Genomic DNA, 18,051 nt, shown 5'->3' on the forward strand with positions numbered 1-18,051 from the left:
CATCCCAAAGATGTTCTATCGGGTTGAGATCTGGTGACTGTGGGGGCCATTCTAGTACAGTGAACTCATTGTCATGTTCAAGAAACCAATTTGAAATGATTCGAGCTTTGTGACATGGTGCATTATCCTGCTGGAAGTAGCCATTAGAGGATGGGTACATGGTGGTCATAAAGGGATGGACATGGTCAGAAACAATGCTCAGGTAGGCCGTGGCATTTAAACGATGCCCAATTGGCACTAAGGGGCCTAAAGTGTGCCAAGAAAACATCCCCCACACCATTACACCACCACCACCAGCCTGCACAGTGGTAACAAGGCATGATGGATCCATGTTCTCATTCTGTTTACGCCAAATTCTGACTCTACCATTTGAATGTCTCAACAGAAATCGAGACTCATCAGACCAGGCAACATTTTTCCAGTCTTCAACTGTCCAATTTTGGTGAGCTCGTGCAAATTGTAGCCTCTTTTTCCTATTTGTAGTGGAGATGAGTGGTACCCGGTGGGGTCTTCTGCTGTTGTAGCCCATCTGCCTCAAGGTTGTGCGTGTTGTGGCTTCACAAATGCTTTGCTGCATACCTCGGTTGTAACGAGTGGTTATTTCAGTCAAAGTTGCTCTTCTATCAGCTTGAATCAGTCGGCCCATTCTCCTCTGACCTCTAGCATCAACAAGGCATTTTCGCCCACAGGACTGCCGCATACTGGATGTTTTTCCCTTTTCACACCATTCTTTGTAAACCCTAGAAATGGTTGTGCGTGAAAATCCCAGTAACTGAGCAGATTGTGAAATACTCAGACCGGCCCGTCTGGCACCAACAACCATGCCACGCTCAAAATTGCTTAAATCACCTTTCTTTCCCATTCTGACATTCAGTTTGGAGTTCAGGAGATTGTCTTGACCAGGACCACACCCCTAAATGCATTGAAGCAACTGCCATGTGATTGGTTGATTAGATAATTGCATTAATGAGAAATTGAACAGGTGTTCCTAATAATCCTTTAGGTGAGTGTATAATAAAGCACAACATGCTTTAAATGATCTATTAATGAAAACATGATATAGTTTAAAAACAAATGGAAGCAGATCTGATATGTGGAAATTTAGAATAGTGAGTTTAGCGGATTCGAACCTGCTTCACGGCTGTGTCTTTATTATTTGTCATGCTTCTTTCGCACTAACGTTACACCACTGAAGCCGTCGATAGAGCGGCGTAGTTTTTATACTGTTTTCTATAGGAGTCACCTACATTTTTCGCGCTTGTGACGCCCATGAATATTCCCAACGAGTTATTACAGAAACTATTTATTAAAATATTGTTTGTGTCATCTTTGTCCCCACCACTTTTCAAAACAAAGTTATGCCACTGCATATTTCATAGATGCTGCTCTTAGATACTAAGAGTTTAATGAAAAGTCATCAATTGGATTTAGGGATCCGGGATTAAATCAAATCAAAAGTGCATGCTCATGTAAATGCAGTGAGACACGCATCTCACGCCATTGATACGTGCCTATCATGCCCATTCAAACAGCACTGTTAGGTAGCCTACAGGTACATCTAAAAAAATTTGAATATCATGAAAAACGTCAATATTTTTTGTCACTCATTTCAGAACGTGAAACCTATATATTATATAGATTCATTACACATAGAGTGAATATTTCAAGCCTTTATTTCTTGAAATTTTGATGATTATGGCTTACAGATAATGAAAACCCAAAATTCAGTGTCTCAGAAAATTAGAATATTAATAAAGAAAAATGATATTTTAAACAGAAATATCAGGGTTCTGAAAAGTATGTTCATTTCTATGCACTCAATACTCGGTTGGGCCTCCTTGTGCATGAATTACTGCATCCATGCGGCGTGGCATGGAGGCAATCAGCCTGTGGCACTGCTCAGGTGTAATAGAAGCCAGGATTGCTTTGATAGCGGCCGTCAGGTCATCTGCATTGTTGGGTCTGGTGTCACTCATCTTTCCTTCAGCGTCTGCGTCTGAAGGCACAAAGATGTTGTGCTGTAGTAGTAATTACAGCAATGCTACACATCTTTGACACAGTGGTGGGGACAAAATTGATTTTGGCAAAAAGTGGTGGGGACATGACCCACCCGTCCACCCGCAAATTACACCTATGGAAATACGCGTTATAATTTAAACATTCGAAATGCCACGTGTTATGCATTGCAAAGTTAGGAAACGCGAAGGTAAACTGTATTTGCAGACGTGTTTCAAAAGTATTGATCATAATGCTTGCGTAGACTTCAGTGAAATGCGCTGGTTTCTCTTGCCGTTCTGAGCTGGTTTATGCGAGTCTCATCGACAAACAACTCAAGCTCTTATCAGCTCCATCCAGCGCATTTACAATAAATGTGATTACTAGTGGATAATTTCACATGCTTCCATGTCCAAGTGTATTCTTCCAAGTGTCTCATAGCAGACCTGTTGTTGTGCAGTTTCTGTTCATGTGTGCAAAGACATTTTAGAAATCTCGACCGGATAATGTTTTACGGCAATGTCCCTAATAAAGAGTATGTAGGATATGTGTGGTAACCCTATCTACATAAAGTTAGGGTGATATTAAATGACTAGATTGCCTTCTCTATGCAACTTCGTCAACCTCGTTTCGTTTGGTCACACCACAGGGTGTCCCTGTGACTTTAAAGCTTCAGCACCGCCACTCTGAGATCGATTGCTAATGTCTGAGGTGAAACACGCCCCCACTCATTAGCATACAGACAAAGAAATACATAAATAAATAAATGTAGAAATAAATAAATGTAAAAATAGATAAATGTAGGAATAAATAAATATATACATGAATAAATGTGGAAATAAAAGTGGAAATAAATAAATGTATAAATAAATAAATGAAAAAATGTGAAAAAATATATACTTACACATAAATAAGGACATAAAAGTATAAATACTCATTTATTTTTGCTTTTTTACATTTCTTCATGGATTTATTTTTGTATTTATTTATTTTTTATTAGGTCACGTTTGGAATTCCATACGGGCTGGGCTTCGGGACAATTTTTACGTCATAGCTCACAAGCTGGCCGGGCTTTGGGCTTGTTTTAGGCTTGTCTTCCTTTTTATATATTAGACATTCATTAACATTTCTAATATATATTAGACATTCAGTAAATAAAGAAGCGATAAGAAGTTGATGATGGTAAATTTAAAACATTGAACACATTTACATATCACGCTCAGGGCCGGATTATCCAATGGGCATTATGGGCACAGGCCCAGGGGCCCATGCGTGCTTGGGGCCCAAGAAAGGGGGAGAAAATGTTTTCGCTATATTCATTCTGCCGTGTGCCTCTCTGGCCGCACACACGCAAGTGCGCACACAAAACCGTGTTTCTAACGTACGCAAGTCTGTCTCTTGATTTAGTAACTTTTACAAGCCCTTTAGCAGCTTTTGTTCAGAAGCACAATGCGATAAATCAAGCGACTTTCCGATAAACTTTAGCTTTCAGTGGGAAAATGTCCCCCGCGAGCGCAAGGTCTCTCTTTCCCCGCGCAGGGATCGTCTCATTGAGCGGCAGGAAGAAGCAGCACATTCCACAGGTGACTCCTGAATAAAATGAGTACAAAACAGCATTTCCAACAACCTGTCACTGTTATCGACTGTTTGAATGTGTAAACATGAACCCATTTCGTCTGTAAATATGCACATGGTTACCATGACAGAGGCTGTGTGAAAGAATATAGCCAAAATCGCCGCTTTTTATAGAAACTGAAAAGATGTAAATGAGAACGGCTTTATTGTTGTGAATATAAGATATAGGTTAAGTTAGAATACCCTCACGGTTGTCTTTAAAATCTTAAAAAGGTAAGAGGTTTTTTTTACATGTATTTGGTGTGTCTTCGCCAATAATTAATTTTATATTGATGTTGATCAGGTCTATCTGCCTTAATTTACCGATTTTTAGCCTAAGTTATTAGAAAATCCAGAGTGCTTTTACATACATTGCAAAATGTTTACTTACACAGACTCGTAACAGTATAACTAATATTCGTTAATGCCGTTTACCATTACACGCTTACATAAGAACGTGAGTCGCGAAGTGCTTGTTACACAAATAAAGTTGAACAAATGGACAAATTACTCTTATAGTATAATCACTGACAAAGTCTGCCCTTTTATTCTTAGAAAAATGAATATGTTTATGTATGTGGGGGGGGGGGTCTACAAGACACTTGTGCCCAGGGGCCCCTGAATTCTTAATCCGGGCCTGATCACGCTGAAACACATTACACATTCTGCTTACGCGCAGTTGCGCCCGCGCGTTCACACAGGTTTCCCTCGTCCATTATTCACCTCACGTGCAATGGCGAACTTAAAACACAGAAAAACAAAGAGGAAAGGCAAACTTCTGGGCTGTTTTTCTACACTATGTTCTTTAAGAGATTGTTCTTGTGGCTGACCCGTGTTAGGAGGCTGTCTCGTTTTCTGTTTGGGATTAGACTTTTTTCATTGGTAATTGTTGCCTAAGTGTAAGGTAAGACAATCTGCATGTTGTTGTTATTATTATTATTATTATTTTAAATTGTTTTGATTTTACACGTTTTTGTTTGTTTTCAGCACGTTGTTCGCCGTTGCGAGCACCTCAGTTTATAAAAAAGTGCCCTTTTACTGTTGTGGTGATAATAAACGTTTAAACTAACATTGTGATATGCTTAAATTGTTGAGTTTTTTTTCTTTATTTAAAAAAAATCTTTGGATTTTATTGCAGGCAAGCCAAGTGTTGATTTGATAGACTAAATTGATCAAACATAGTCAACTCACCATCCGCCGCTAGCCGCTTGGTCGTCTATTTAAAAAACAAAAAGTTTAATTTACCAAACAATTTTTTTTTTCTAAATTAACTTAATAAAGGAAAAAAATATATAACTACTTTGTTATTAAAAAAACAAAACGGAACTATTTTAATGGCTGCAACAGTAGTATTGGCTGTGTAATGGGATTAAAAAAAAATCGGGCTCTAGGCGGGCTCGGGCTGAGAATTCTGATAAACTTGTCGGGCAGGGCCGGGCTCGGCCCTGAGTGTCTCGGGCCAGGGCCGGGCTAGGGCCTGGATTTAAGGCCCGTGCAGGGCTCTACATGAGCCCTTTTTGGCTGTTGGATGACAGGCGTGCTGCTGCGTTCTGAACTAGCTGGAGTGGTTTGATAGCCTTTACAGGAAGACCAGCAAGGAGAGCATTGCAGTAGTCCAACTTTGAGATTACCAAGGCCTGGACAAGGAGTTGTGCCGCATGCTCAGTAAGATAGGGTCTAACCATTCTAATGTTGAATAAGGCATATCGGCATGACCGCGCTGTCTTTGCAGTGTGATCATTGAAGGACAGCTGTTCATCAAATATGACTCCGAGGTTCCTGGCTGTTTTGGAAGGAGTGATTGTGGTATTGCCAAGTTGGATGGTGAGATCGTGTTGCACCGTGGGGTGTGCCGGAAACACGAGTAGTTCTGTCTTGGCAGGGTTCAGCTGGAGGTGATGCTCTTTCATCCAAGCTGAGATGTCTTTTAGGCAGGCTGTCATGCGAGCTGCTACAGTGGTATCGTCTGGGTGAAATGAGATGTAGATTGGGTGTAGTTTGGGTGTCGTCAGCATAACAGTGATACAAGAAGCCGTGTGCCCGTATGATGGGTCCCAAGGATGTCGTGTAGATGGAAAAAGCAGCGGGCCAAGCACCAATCCCTGAGGGACCCCAGTGATCATGTGGTGAGCAGTGGACAGCGAGCCCCTCCATGACACCCTGAAGGATCTGCCAGAGAGGTAGGATTTGAACCAGTGGAGAGGAATGCCTGAGATTCCTAGAGATGACAGGGTTGCTAGCAGTATCTGATGATTGACAAATGTCAAAAGCTGCAGATAGGTCTAGCAGAATCAGGACCGAGGATTTAGATTCCACCTTGGCTAGCCGCAGTGCTTCTGTGACCGATGTGGAGTGGTTTGTTTTGAAGCCAGACAGCTTGTCATCCAGTAGTTTATTCTGGGATAGGTAGGAAGACACCTGGTTGAAAACTCACTTTCAAGTGTTTTTGCAATAAATGGGAGGAGAGAGACAGGTCTGTAACTGTCGGTAGTAGAGGGGTCCAATGTGGGTTTCTTAAGTGAGTTGGCGTTGCACTATGGCAAATAAGAACGCTTTACACAAAAACGCATTATAGCCCAGCTGATTAGCATCGGACAATCGAATGTGTATGACATTACGAGGCAATCTTGCAGCACAGTCTGCAGTCATCTACCGACAGTTACAGTTACAGACCTGTCTCTCTCCTCCCATTTATTGCAAAAACACTTGAAAGTGAGCAAGGCACCTTACCCCTACTTGCTCCCCGGGCGCTGCAGTGATAGCTGCCCACTGCTCCGGGTGTACGTGTGTTCACGACTTGCTGTGCGTGTGTTCACTACTCTCTGGATGGGTTAAAAGCAGAGGTCACATTTCGGGTATGGGTCACCATATCTGACTAATAGGTCACTTTCACTTTCACTTCACTTTCACTTATCTTCATGCAGTGTGCCTTAATACAGCGACAGACAACTTGTTGACAACCGTCTGGTGCTGTGTGAATGTGGCCTTAGTGAACTGTTTTTACAGAACTGGAATAAGCACTGATACCATCCAAACTTAGCAGCAGTGTGTATGTGGCAGAGTTTAAAAAACATGGGGGTAAATACAGTAAGGGGTTATGTCAGGGTTGGGGGCCGAGAGAGAGAGAGAAGAACCCAAGCGCAGATAGCAGTAGCGAACACACAAACTCTTTATTATAAAATAAAAACCCAGGATGGGGAAAAAAGACAAAAGAACTGAGGTGAACTTTAAAACAAAAACTTCCCACAATGTGGCAAAACAAAGAAACAGGATTAAACAAAACAAACTATCAAATGACTAAGACAAGACTAAATGATACACATGACGTAAGACAAAGGAATCCAACAGGGCAAGGTAATCCAATAATTGGTAACAGGCAAACGACAAGGTAACATAGCAGACATAGCAAAAAGAACGAGCACAGGACAGCAGACACAAGGACATTAAATAGGGGAACTAACAAAGGATAATTAACAAGGGACAGGTGTCGGGAATGAAACACTAATGGAAAGCTAAACGAGGGAATGACAGGGGCGGGGCCAAAGACGAGACCGGAGAGAGCACATGTTATGTCAGAAACAACAATAACATGCCTCTCTCCACACAAAACATGAGGCTCTGTCATGATCTTGCCACTAGACCAAGAAAGACATGACATGATGAGGCAGAATCATGACAGGTTATTAATGTCACAATTTTAAAAAATCTGAATTTTGAAAGAAAATCTGAAAGAACCAGAATGGCAGCAATCTCAAAAGTTATGTATAGTTTTGTACCTCTTTTGTTTGATAAGTAATTTTATTCAAGACAATTGCGTTGCATTGTTTCCAAAAATAGAAAGAGCTGAACTAACAAATATATGTAGTGATTAAATATTTGTTGTCATCAACAATTGAGTCATACATGGGGCCATTTGGATGATAAGGGATTAAACCAGAAATAATTTCTGAGGATGAGAACATTTTTGAGTTAGAATTACTGTAATTACTGGATTAACTCAATGTAAACCAAACAAACAACGACAGAGGTTTCCTTTCTGAGAGAACTTTTCCTTTAAAACATAATGAATGGAGGAAGGGGAGCAGAGCGTTTGTCATATGTGTTGACATCTTCAGGAGAAAATGAATAGGCAGTGGTCAAATTACTAACTGGAAAAAAACCAAGTGTAAAACAGAGGCTCAGGGTGATGCAGAGGTTAAATACTTCTCAGGACAGAATTTATACAGAACCATGCCAATTTGATCATCTGGACAGCAATTGACAATGTAGCTGCCAATCTTTCTGGATAATGTAAGTGAAAGGAGATAGTGTCGCTTTGGAGAACTGGACTTAAAAAGAAAGAGGGAGATAATACTTGTCACCATGTTTTCACATAAACACATCTGTCTTTAAGCAGAGCTCCTCTCGCTGCCAAAGAGAAACCTGATCCTCCCTTTGGCTGGAGCCAACCCTCTGTTCACACAGCAGAGGGAATCCCCATGTGCACTCGGTTCAGAACGGCCACACATCTCAGATCAGGTAAAGCTGCATCAGCTTGCTTTGTTAAAAGTAAGAATGGGGAAATTAGCTGGTCTTCAATCAGCACATTCTTAGAAACTGCTCCCATGTTCTAGCGCTCTTTCCACCCACACCCAAACAAAAAAGATCAGACGAGCTACCGGACATCCTTCCATACCCCGCAGTCCCTATCAACAGTCCAATCGGTGGGCAGGACGTGTAATAATAACAACAATACGCATGTTCTCTAAGTCAAAGGTTGGCCCTCTCGTGACTTGGCTTAAACTAAAGGAAATCCTTTTGGTGATTGCGTGCGTGGCTGTGTGTGCACGTGCAGAACACAGCCTGCGTGTCATCTGAAAAGTAGTGTACTAGTGGGTCAGTGTTTACAATTCAGTCAGATAAACAGGGAGTGTTTACCTGCAGACTGTCCAGAATGGTGCGGAGCGAATGGACCTGTCGCCTGACTGCTTCTGAAAAATGACTGTACGTGGCAGCATCATACTCACTCATGTCAATTTCTTTGAGCCTGTAAATAACAAAAACACAGTCAAAAACAAAGAAATAGTGCTTACTATGGCAAAATTCATTATTACTATTGCTTAAACTTAAGGTTAGGGATCACACCTACAGTGATAATACAATGATAATAAAGTAGCTAAAACAATCCCACTGTCTCAAGGCATATCTAAGAACCTGGCGCTGGATACATTAAACTGTTCTCAAGACAAAATATAAGGTTATTCTTAAGATAAATTAGAGGAAGTTGTAAGAATGTTCCTAAGTGCGATTCTCAAACATTTCTCTTCCTTTTTTGAGGGTGGAGCTTAAAAGTGATTTCAACTTTTAAATTAGTGTAACTCTGGAATGCTTTCGTCTAGAGACCTAATCTTGGTCTTGTTTTAAAGAAGAGATTCTATCCTTTATTGTAAAAGTGTCTGAAGTTGAAAAATGAAATACAAAATAATAATTATAGCAGTTGAATTGTGTATTAAAAATAATAAATAAACATTGTTTTATTTTACTAAAACAGAAAATTAAAAGACATACTGCTAATCAAGTTTTGTTTCAAATTTCAAGCTGATATCACAAAAAATGTGGTTTCTGGGATACTTTTAATCATTACACCAACAACGGCCACTAGGTGTCATATAGACTCTAGTGATTTACTGCATTCAAACTAAAAATTAATAAATTTCATCATTATATATAAGAAGGACATTCTTGGAGATTTTCAATTATATAGAAGTTTTTACGATTTTTTTAGATTTACAATAAAATATGATTATGAATCTGATGTTTCCCACCTGCCCTGTGTCATTATCCCTCGTTTGTCTTGCCCTATTTAATACCCTCATGTTTCTTTGTCCTGGGCTCGTGTATTGTATATGGTGTCTTGCTGCGTTTCATGTATGTACTCGCTATACCTTGTAATTACGTGCTGTTGGTCTTGTCTTTGGATACGTGTTTATTATTTACCCTTCCGTGTTTGTAAGACGTTGTGTCGTGTTCTACTTTAGTTATTTTGTCCTGCTGTTTTGCCCCCTCGTGGGAAGTATTTTGGTTTCTGTTTTTTAGTATTAGTCCTGTCTTCGTTACCCCCTCGTTGGTGTTTTTTTCTTTATTTTAAATAAATTCTCTGTTAAGAAGTTATCAAATATTTTCTTAAGAACATCTTATTTTTTTCATACTGTAAGAATAAAATGATATGCTTTGTCAATGATTACACAAGCCTGCTCGTGTGGTAACTGTAGACTTTATTATCAATATAAAAATTCCTCAATGGCAAGTAAATGTCACAATTACAATTCTGGTTCAATACAATACACGTCACATGTGAAACAACCAAATACTACTTCTGAGATTTAAGACAACCATTAAAATTATCTTAATTTTAGGATGATATTTACGACAGCTTTTGTTTCGAGAATTTGGAATCTTCTTACTTTTTTCCTAAGATCAATCTTGATAAAAATGTTAAGAACTGTCTTGAGAAGTTTTTTCAGGAATACATGACAATCCTAACTTTTTTCTTAAATTAGAATTTAAGAAAATAAATTGGCAGTTAAGAAGAATTTTCTTAAGAATGTTTTGTGAATCCAGCCACCGAGTATCATAGAGACGTGTGACTTTGATTGAACCAGTAAGAAACACACTAGCAACCAGAAAAACCCTAGCATAAGCAGCAGTGATTTTTGCATTGGCAAGCCCCAAACACATTCAAGCTTCATTTACAAAACCTAGCTTAATTTACATTGTTGCTCGGTGACATTTAACCAAAGTATTTTAAATAAGCCTCTGGGGTTGGGCATTAACAATCCTTGTAAAGAAGCATTTTAGAGGGTATTGATGCAATGCAGACTCTGTTTAGTCACACATTAAATGTGGCTGTCAAGAAAGACAATAGTGAGCACTTATAGAAGGCGTAGGATAAACGTTACTTTAAAGGCATGTCCCTACAGCTCTACGACCTGCACCTATGTAAACCCAGGTGTTTAAAGCCGAGTTGGGCTTAGCAGTGTGGGTGAATAAAGGATTAGTGCTGAGGTTTTGCCATAAAGTTCACCCATGGTGTCCGATATTAACTGGGTCAATGTCACAAAAACATCCAGATCACATTAAAAACAAAATAAAAATGAAAAGTTAATTTGTTTATTTTTATGACCATTATGATTTTAATCTATTTGTTAATCTCATTGCAGTCATGAGCTTTTTTGCATTACGTTAAATTGAATTGGGATGTGCATAATTGTCATGTGAGTAATGTCACAATATCTTGCTTATGATATTATCGTTCTCCTTTCTTCCTGCTTTGTCTCACTTTCTCTCTCTCTCTCTCTCTCTCTCTCTCACACACACACACACACACACACACACACACACACACACACACACACACACACACACACACACACACACACACACACACACACACACACACACACACACACCACACAAACACACACACACACACACACAGCTTTGGTTGACTATCCCCGTGGGGACAGTCATAGGCGTAATGTTTTTATACTGTACAAACTGTATATTCTATCCCCTATCCCTACCCAACCCCTAAACCTAAAGATCATAGAACACTTTTTGCATTTTAGATTTGTAAAAAATATTGTTCTGTACCAATTTATTAGCTTTTTGGCCCGGGGGACCTCAATTTTGGTCCCCACGGTGACACGAGTCCCCATGTGTTGGTGTGTATTCAGGTTTAGGTCCCCACCGGGATATACAAACATGAACACACACACACACACAGGTTTGTTTGCGCTGTGGTTTACTGCCTGGCCTCTGAAGCTCACATTCTTTGTGCACGGTTATTGGAGAGAGGAGAGCTGCTGGTATTTTCTCCTGAATTCCAAGTGTCCACAAACTGGAAAGAAACAGCCAGCATGGCCACGCAGCAACGGGACAGAGAGAGAGAATTAGAGAGAGAGAACCATGCAGACAGAGAATATAGACGCAAGTACTCTGGTTCACTTGACTGAATATCCCTGATATACAGTTTCTCTGCATAAAAATGTAAGGCATGATGAGATGTATGCTACCGTTTAAAAGTTCAAATTTGTTAACCCGTTCTTTATTATTAATAATATTTTTCCACATTCTATAATAATAGTAAACTCATCAAAACCATGGAGTAACACATTTTATCAACCAGTTTTTTGAGGTCTTGCCTTGAGACTCTTTTTAAACAGGAGATCCCATCTAATCTAGGCTCTTATTTGCTATAAACATAAAATACAGTATATTTAAATAAAATATTTATTTTATAACAAAATAAATTAATATGTTGACACAGTTATCCAGTCATCCATTACTTATTTCAAATTTAGATACTTCATTTCAAAATTTACATATATGCCTTTAAATCTAAAGATTTTAAAGATCATGAAAAAGCTGTAGTGCATATATGAGCCAAAAATAATTTCATAATATTTCCTGGATGACAGCAAAACAAAATGCAAAGGGTGTCTGAAGTGTCTTACACATGCACTAAGCAAATACCACTTCCTGTGAAAAACTTAAAAAAAACATCTCCACTAAGATTTAAATGCTGTGAACGTGTCAGACAGCATGCAGATCAGAACACGTGGGAAGAGTAAAAACATTTAAAGATCAAAAATTCAAGATCAAAGCTGTAGATGTTTACCCATTCTGTAGTGCAGTCTGATGTCCCATCATATATGTTAATATATATTGGATAAAAAACAAAACTTTTAAACACATTAACTTTGATTTGAGTGGATGTTGGAATATCATTTTGCCTATCAATTTACAATCTGTTCTTATTAACTCAATGTTCCTTTTCATTGTAGGCCTACTTGTCATTTGTAATTTCTCCAGGCTATGATATAATTTTGATGGGCAAACCCATATGATGTAGTTCCTGTAGCTCAGCATAAAGGGGCAACACATCCTCACTCCCGACTCGTCACATATTTACGCTCGGTCAGCGCCCTTTGGCGTCACTTTTGAATGCGTATGTGGCGTTTTTCGACATGAAGGGAACACAAATTGTACCGTCATTGTGAAAATGTAAATTAGAAATAATTTGCAATGATGATGTTTTGGGGTTTAATTTAAGTTTAATGGCCAGGATAATTGCGTTTCCATTCAGGCAGTTTCAGCAAGTAATGTAACCGTTTATTTATCATAATATAAAACACAAAATACAAGCAGTCACAATGTCGTTCAAAAATACAGATATTCTAATCATCTTCAGCATTTCTGTCAAAAGTTTGTGTGGGAATGTCCTATCCCTTACCATATTCACAAGATTCCAGTTCTCAGTCTGTTGTGATAGGTCACTCGCTTGAATGTAATAAAGTGTGCGAGTGTTCAAAAAGAAGCATGAAAGAGGGTAGAGGAAATGCAATGAACTCTGTGAATCTGAACAGAGGCCTCCTTCATGACGGTACAGTTTCACACAGTTCCATGTAGCTATAAACACACACACACAGCTTCATGAATCGTAGCATTCATATGGGGTGCATATTTGAGATAGCTGGGCTGCTAAAGACCTCTGAAGCTCTATAGCCTCTATTCTGCGATCTGGACCTTTTTAAATAAGAGTGTGCTGTTTCTCTGGCTCTTCACAAACTACCTGCTGAATATAGCCCATATAGTGCAGGAAACTGCTTTCTACAACAACATCTTAACTAAAATTAAACTTCATAAGAATTTGGCCAACAGAGTGTATATCTTAGAATAGGGTATCTTCGAAACTTCAGAGCAATTCGTGCTAGGTTTTTGAACTGAGCCCCTGTGTACCTGCGCCTTTACACATTTGCTTATATTCATTAACATGTACACACACTCAAACTCACAAAGCCCTGAGCCTACAGTCCCAAGCGCTGTGCTGTGAAATATCTGAAAAGATTAACAGGCCCTCAGAGCATAGGGTTAAGGTCAGGCGGGGTCAAGTGCAGGTTTTTTGGAGAAATCTGTTTTTGAACTGAGGGAGTAATGAATGAGAGCGAGATGGATGAGTTCACCTCTGTTTGAAAGCTTTCTCAGCCATCTCCCGTGAAGCTCTTTTCACTTCGTCTGGCACGGTGTCTTTCTCCACCTGTGAGATCTGATAAACTTTGTGACCGGCGTCCAGACGGTAAGGGCCTCCCTTCCCTCCAAGACCTGCTGTATCTCTGCCGCCTACGAGAACATATAGGTACTTTGCTGAGAAATGACTGAGATTTGCTATAGTCATTATTGCACAATTAATATTTAATGCATATTGCATATAAATTAAAATATTTATGTATGCTATTTATTTATACTGGCATAATGTATGAATTACAATTTAAATATTTTAGATTTTTGTTTCTTTATGGTAATAGGGGGTGTGGTGTAAAAAATCACTATTAAAGATCTGATAGACGTTATTGTGTCTTAAAACATAGGGGGTGCGACTTACCCGTACCCCCAGCCCATTGGTTCCCCCCCACATGAGGGGCGTTTTTGGTGTCAATCTTGCCGTGTTTGGGGGAGCTGACATCCAGGCCACTGTCTCTCTGAATGGTTATCTGAAACAAACATAACAGAGATTCCCTTTCTGTCTGTCTCTCAACGTTGTGTCGAACCGACAGAATGGGGTTTGTCTTGAGAACCTATCATCTTCTGAGTATTTAGAAAAGGCCAATGAAAATTGGCGAATGAAATTTGCATGCCGGACTCCTCCCCGGATGTCCGGGTATAAGAGGGAAGCCGGCGTGCTCATTCATTCACCTTTTGTTCTTCAGAGCCTACGCATCTGATGAGCTTCTCTACGATCTTTGGTGATCATTTTCCTGCTGGAATCTACGACGTGGACAGCGGACGGTCCCTTCCTGCAGTGACTCTCCCCTGGGCGTCTCGGCAGTTCCGGAGGTGTTCGAGCAAATTTCCTTTTCTAAAAGAGCAAATTTCTCCAGCGTGGCTTGTCCCGCTGTTCTCATGGGTGCAACACACTCATCGAGGAGGGGGACGGACACAATGCCTGCTTCCAGTACGCTGGGGCAGACGTTGTGGATACGTCCTGCCCGCACTGCGGGCGGTGACGATTCAGACGTTGCGTCACAGGTGGCTGTGTTCCCACGGGACTCAGCCACCACCTCGTTTGCTCCCCGTTCCGTGGCGGCAGGACTACGGCCCTGCCGTCCGCTATGGCAAGCAGCGAGGGTGATATGAGGATTACTGTGAGCGATAATCCGCCAGCCACGGCTCACGGACCGTTCACACCTCGTTTCGCTCGTCTGACCGTTCCCCAAAAAAGACGGTCCGCCGTCTTATTCCTCAATCACGTATTCGGACACGATGCGTGATGATGAGATTCTCTTGGGACACTCGTCGAGGAGAGGGACGGACACAATGCCTGCTTCCAGTACGCTGGGGCAGACGTTGTGGATACGTCCTGCCCGCACTGCGGGCGGTGACGATTCAGACGTTGCGTCACAGGTGGCTGTGTTCCCACGGGACTCAGCCACCACCTCGTTTGCTCCCCGTTCCGTGGCGGCAGGACTACGGCCCTGCCGTCCGCTATGGCAAGCAGCGAGGGTGATATGAGGATTACTGTGAGCGATAATCCGCCAGCCACGGCTCACGGACCGTTCACACCTCGTTTCGCTCGTCTGACCGTTCCCCAAAAAAAACGGTCCGCCGTCTTATTCCTCAATCACGTATTCGGACACGATGCGTGATGATGAGAGGTCTCTTGCAGCATCGGGGGGTGACGTACTGCCATCCGACTCCGACGATTCTTCGGGCTCCCTCCCTCGGGGGGTCGAGCCCAGGAAAAAGCGGATGTCGAGATGTCGGCCATGCTTTCCCGGGCCGCCGTGAGTGTTGGGTTGCAGTGCCCGCACTGCCTCTCCCGGCGCTCGCGGCTGGCTACATGGCGCCTCGGGTTTGAGCGCGGCTCCAAGCCGCGCCCGCCCCCAGTGCCGTGTTTACCGGAAGTGCATGAGGAACTTTGTAAGACCTGGAACGCCCCTTCCCGGCACGTTTCACGTCAAACAAAGTTCTGTCACCCTCTCTTCCCTCGAGGTTGAGACAGCTGGAGGATACGTCGGTGTCCCCCAGGTGGAGTATGCCGCCGCGGTGCACTCGTGCCCGTAGGTGGCGGCCACCTGGGAGGGCTCGACCTAGACTCCCGTCCAAAGCATGTGGGGTCTCGGCATCTCTCAAGATCGAACCTTTAGTCCCCTTTACATTTCTGGGAGCCTGGGCTTCCCAGACTTTCAGGCTGGCTAGGGAAGACGATCCGTCTCGGCTACGCGATCCAGTTCGCCTCACGCCCGCCAAGTTTCAGGGCATCCGTTATACCTCAGTCAGAGGCTAGGATGCTCCCGTACTTCGGGCCGAGGTCGCCTCCCTTCTGGTGAAGGGAGTGATCGAGCCCGTCTCACCAGCCGAGATGTTCAACGGGTTTTACAGCCTGTACTTCATTGTCCCCAAGAAAGGCGGGGGGTTGCGCCCTATCTTGGGTCTGTGTGTTCTGAACAGGCACCTACACAAAAGCTGCCTTTCAGGATGATCACGCAGAAGCGCATCCTGACGTCCGTCAGGTGTCAGGAATGGTTCATGGCAATCGACCTGAAGGACGCGTACTTCATGTCTCTATCCTCCCTTGACATTGGCCGTTCCTACGGTTCTCGTTCGAGGGACGGGCATATCAGTACAGGGTCCTCCCCTTCGGTCTGTCCCTGTCTCCATGGGTCTTTACTAAGGTTGTGGAAGCCGCCCTCCTTCCCCTCAGGGAAGGAGGTGTGCGGGTACTAAACTATCTCGACGACTGGCTCATCTTGGCTCACTCTCGAGATCTGTTGTGTACACACATATGGACCTGGTGCTCTGGCACCTAGATCGGTTGGGGCTACAGGTCAACTGAGAAAAGAGCAAGCTCTCCCCGGTGCAGAGCATCCTCTTTCTCGGTATGGAACTCGACTCTGTCCCCATGACAGCGCGACTGACTTCAGAGTGCGCCCAGTCAGTGTTGAAGCGGTCCCCCTGAAACTTTTTCAGAGGCTCCTGGGATACATGGCATCCTCGGTGGGGGTGGTCCCCCTCGGGTCGAAGCACATGCGACCACTCCAACACTGGCTACAGAGTCAGGTTCCTTGGAGAGCGTGGCACACAGGCAGCAGGCGTATGGTCATCACGCTTTTCTGCCGACACACCCTAACCCCCTGGTCTCCCATGACCTTCTTGCGGACAGGGGTCCCCTTAGGGATACCTCCCTGCAGGGTTGGGGTGCCGTGTGCAACGTGCACGCAGTGTCGGGGCGGTGGACGGGCCCCCGCCTGCATTGTCATTTCAACTGCCTGGAGTTGTTGGTTGTGCTACTTGCATTGAGGAGGCTACTACCTCTCGTGCAGGGCAAGCACGTGCTGGTCCGGTCGGACAGCACAGCTGCTGTGGCGTATATTATTTGGTGGCATTCGCTCACGGCAGCTAACATGACTCGCCCAGCGCCTCCTCCTCTGGAGTCAGCAGGTGATCAGTTCCCTGCGAGACACACACAACCCAGGCGTCCTGAACCAGACAGCCGATGCGCTCTCTCGTAAGTCGACGCCTCGCGGAGAGTGGCGACTCCATCCCCGCGCAGTCCGGCTCATTTGGGAGCAGTTCGGCCAGGCACAGGTGGTCCTGTTGCCTCCCCGGACTCCACCCATTGTCCGCTTTGGTACTCCCTGTCCCTTGCGCACAGCTGGCCGCGGGACAAGCGGAAGTACGCCTTCCCCCCAGTGAACCTCATTGCACAGGTCCTGTGCAAGGCCAGGGAAGAGGAGCATCAAGTGGTACTAGTTACGCCCCATTGGCCTAACCAGGACTTGGTTCTCGGAGCTAAGGCTCTGACAACAACTCCACCCTGGCCGCTCCCCCTGGCGAAGATCCTGCTTCCCCAGGGGAAGGGGCACGTTACGGCATCCCAGGTAGAACCTGGTCTCCATGTCTGGATGGGACGAGGAGATCCTGAGTGACCCACCCCCGGTCTGGTTGGGACGTCACTCAGGCTAGGGCCTCGGCCACTGGGTGGCTATACGCCCATAGGTGGCGCCTCTTCTCGTCCTGGTGCTCTTCTCGGCGAGAAGACCCGCGGAGTTGCTCGATCGGGAACGAGCTGTCCCTTCCTCAAGAGAGACTGGGGAGTAACCTCTCATCCTCCACACTGGGAGTGTATGTAGCCGCTACGGCCGCTCATCATGACCCAGTTGCTGGGTAGCCTCTGGGACAGCACGACCTGGTCATTAGGTTCCTAGGGGCGTGAGAAGGTGACCACCTTATCCGCGCTCCGTACCCTCTTGCGACCTAGGTGGCGGGCCTCAAGAGGCCCCGACCCCTTCGAGCCTGTCGGAGTTGCCGCTCTTTCTCACTCTTGATAAAGACGGCTTTCCTGATGGCGCTCACCTCCAAGAGGGTAGGGGATCTGCAAGCACTCTCCGTGTCCACAGATTG

The 18,051-nt window shown here is 43.6% G+C and overlaps 1 protein-coding gene across 6 annotated transcripts in view; it reads right to left on the reverse strand.

Moving 5' to 3' along the window:
* vwa8 (von Willebrand factor A domain containing 8) overlaps nt 1-18,051 on the reverse strand; it is a 191,239-nt gene that overhangs the window by 44,892 nt on the left and 128,296 nt on the right. For 5 of the 6 annotated variants that reach the window (XM_057336970.1, XM_057336969.1, XM_057336971.1 and 2 more), the window contains 3 exons: nt 14,033-14,141; nt 13,614-13,770; nt 8,527-8,635 (listed from right to left, as the gene is read on the reverse strand). In XM_057336970.1, coding sequence (XP_057192953.1) covers nt 8,527-8,635; nt 13,614-13,770; nt 14,033-14,141 — 375 coding nt within the window. The remainder of the gene's footprint in view (nt 1-8,526; nt 8,636-13,613; nt 13,771-14,032; nt 14,142-18,051) is intronic. The other variant, XR_008963194.1, reaches the window with a different exon arrangement.

Source organism: Triplophysa rosa, linkage group LG6, assembly GCF_024868665.1.
Source record: "Triplophysa rosa linkage group LG6, Trosa_1v2, whole genome shotgun sequence".
In the NCBI taxonomy this organism is placed as follows: Eukaryota; Metazoa; Chordata; class Actinopteri; order Cypriniformes; family Nemacheilidae; genus Triplophysa; species Triplophysa rosa.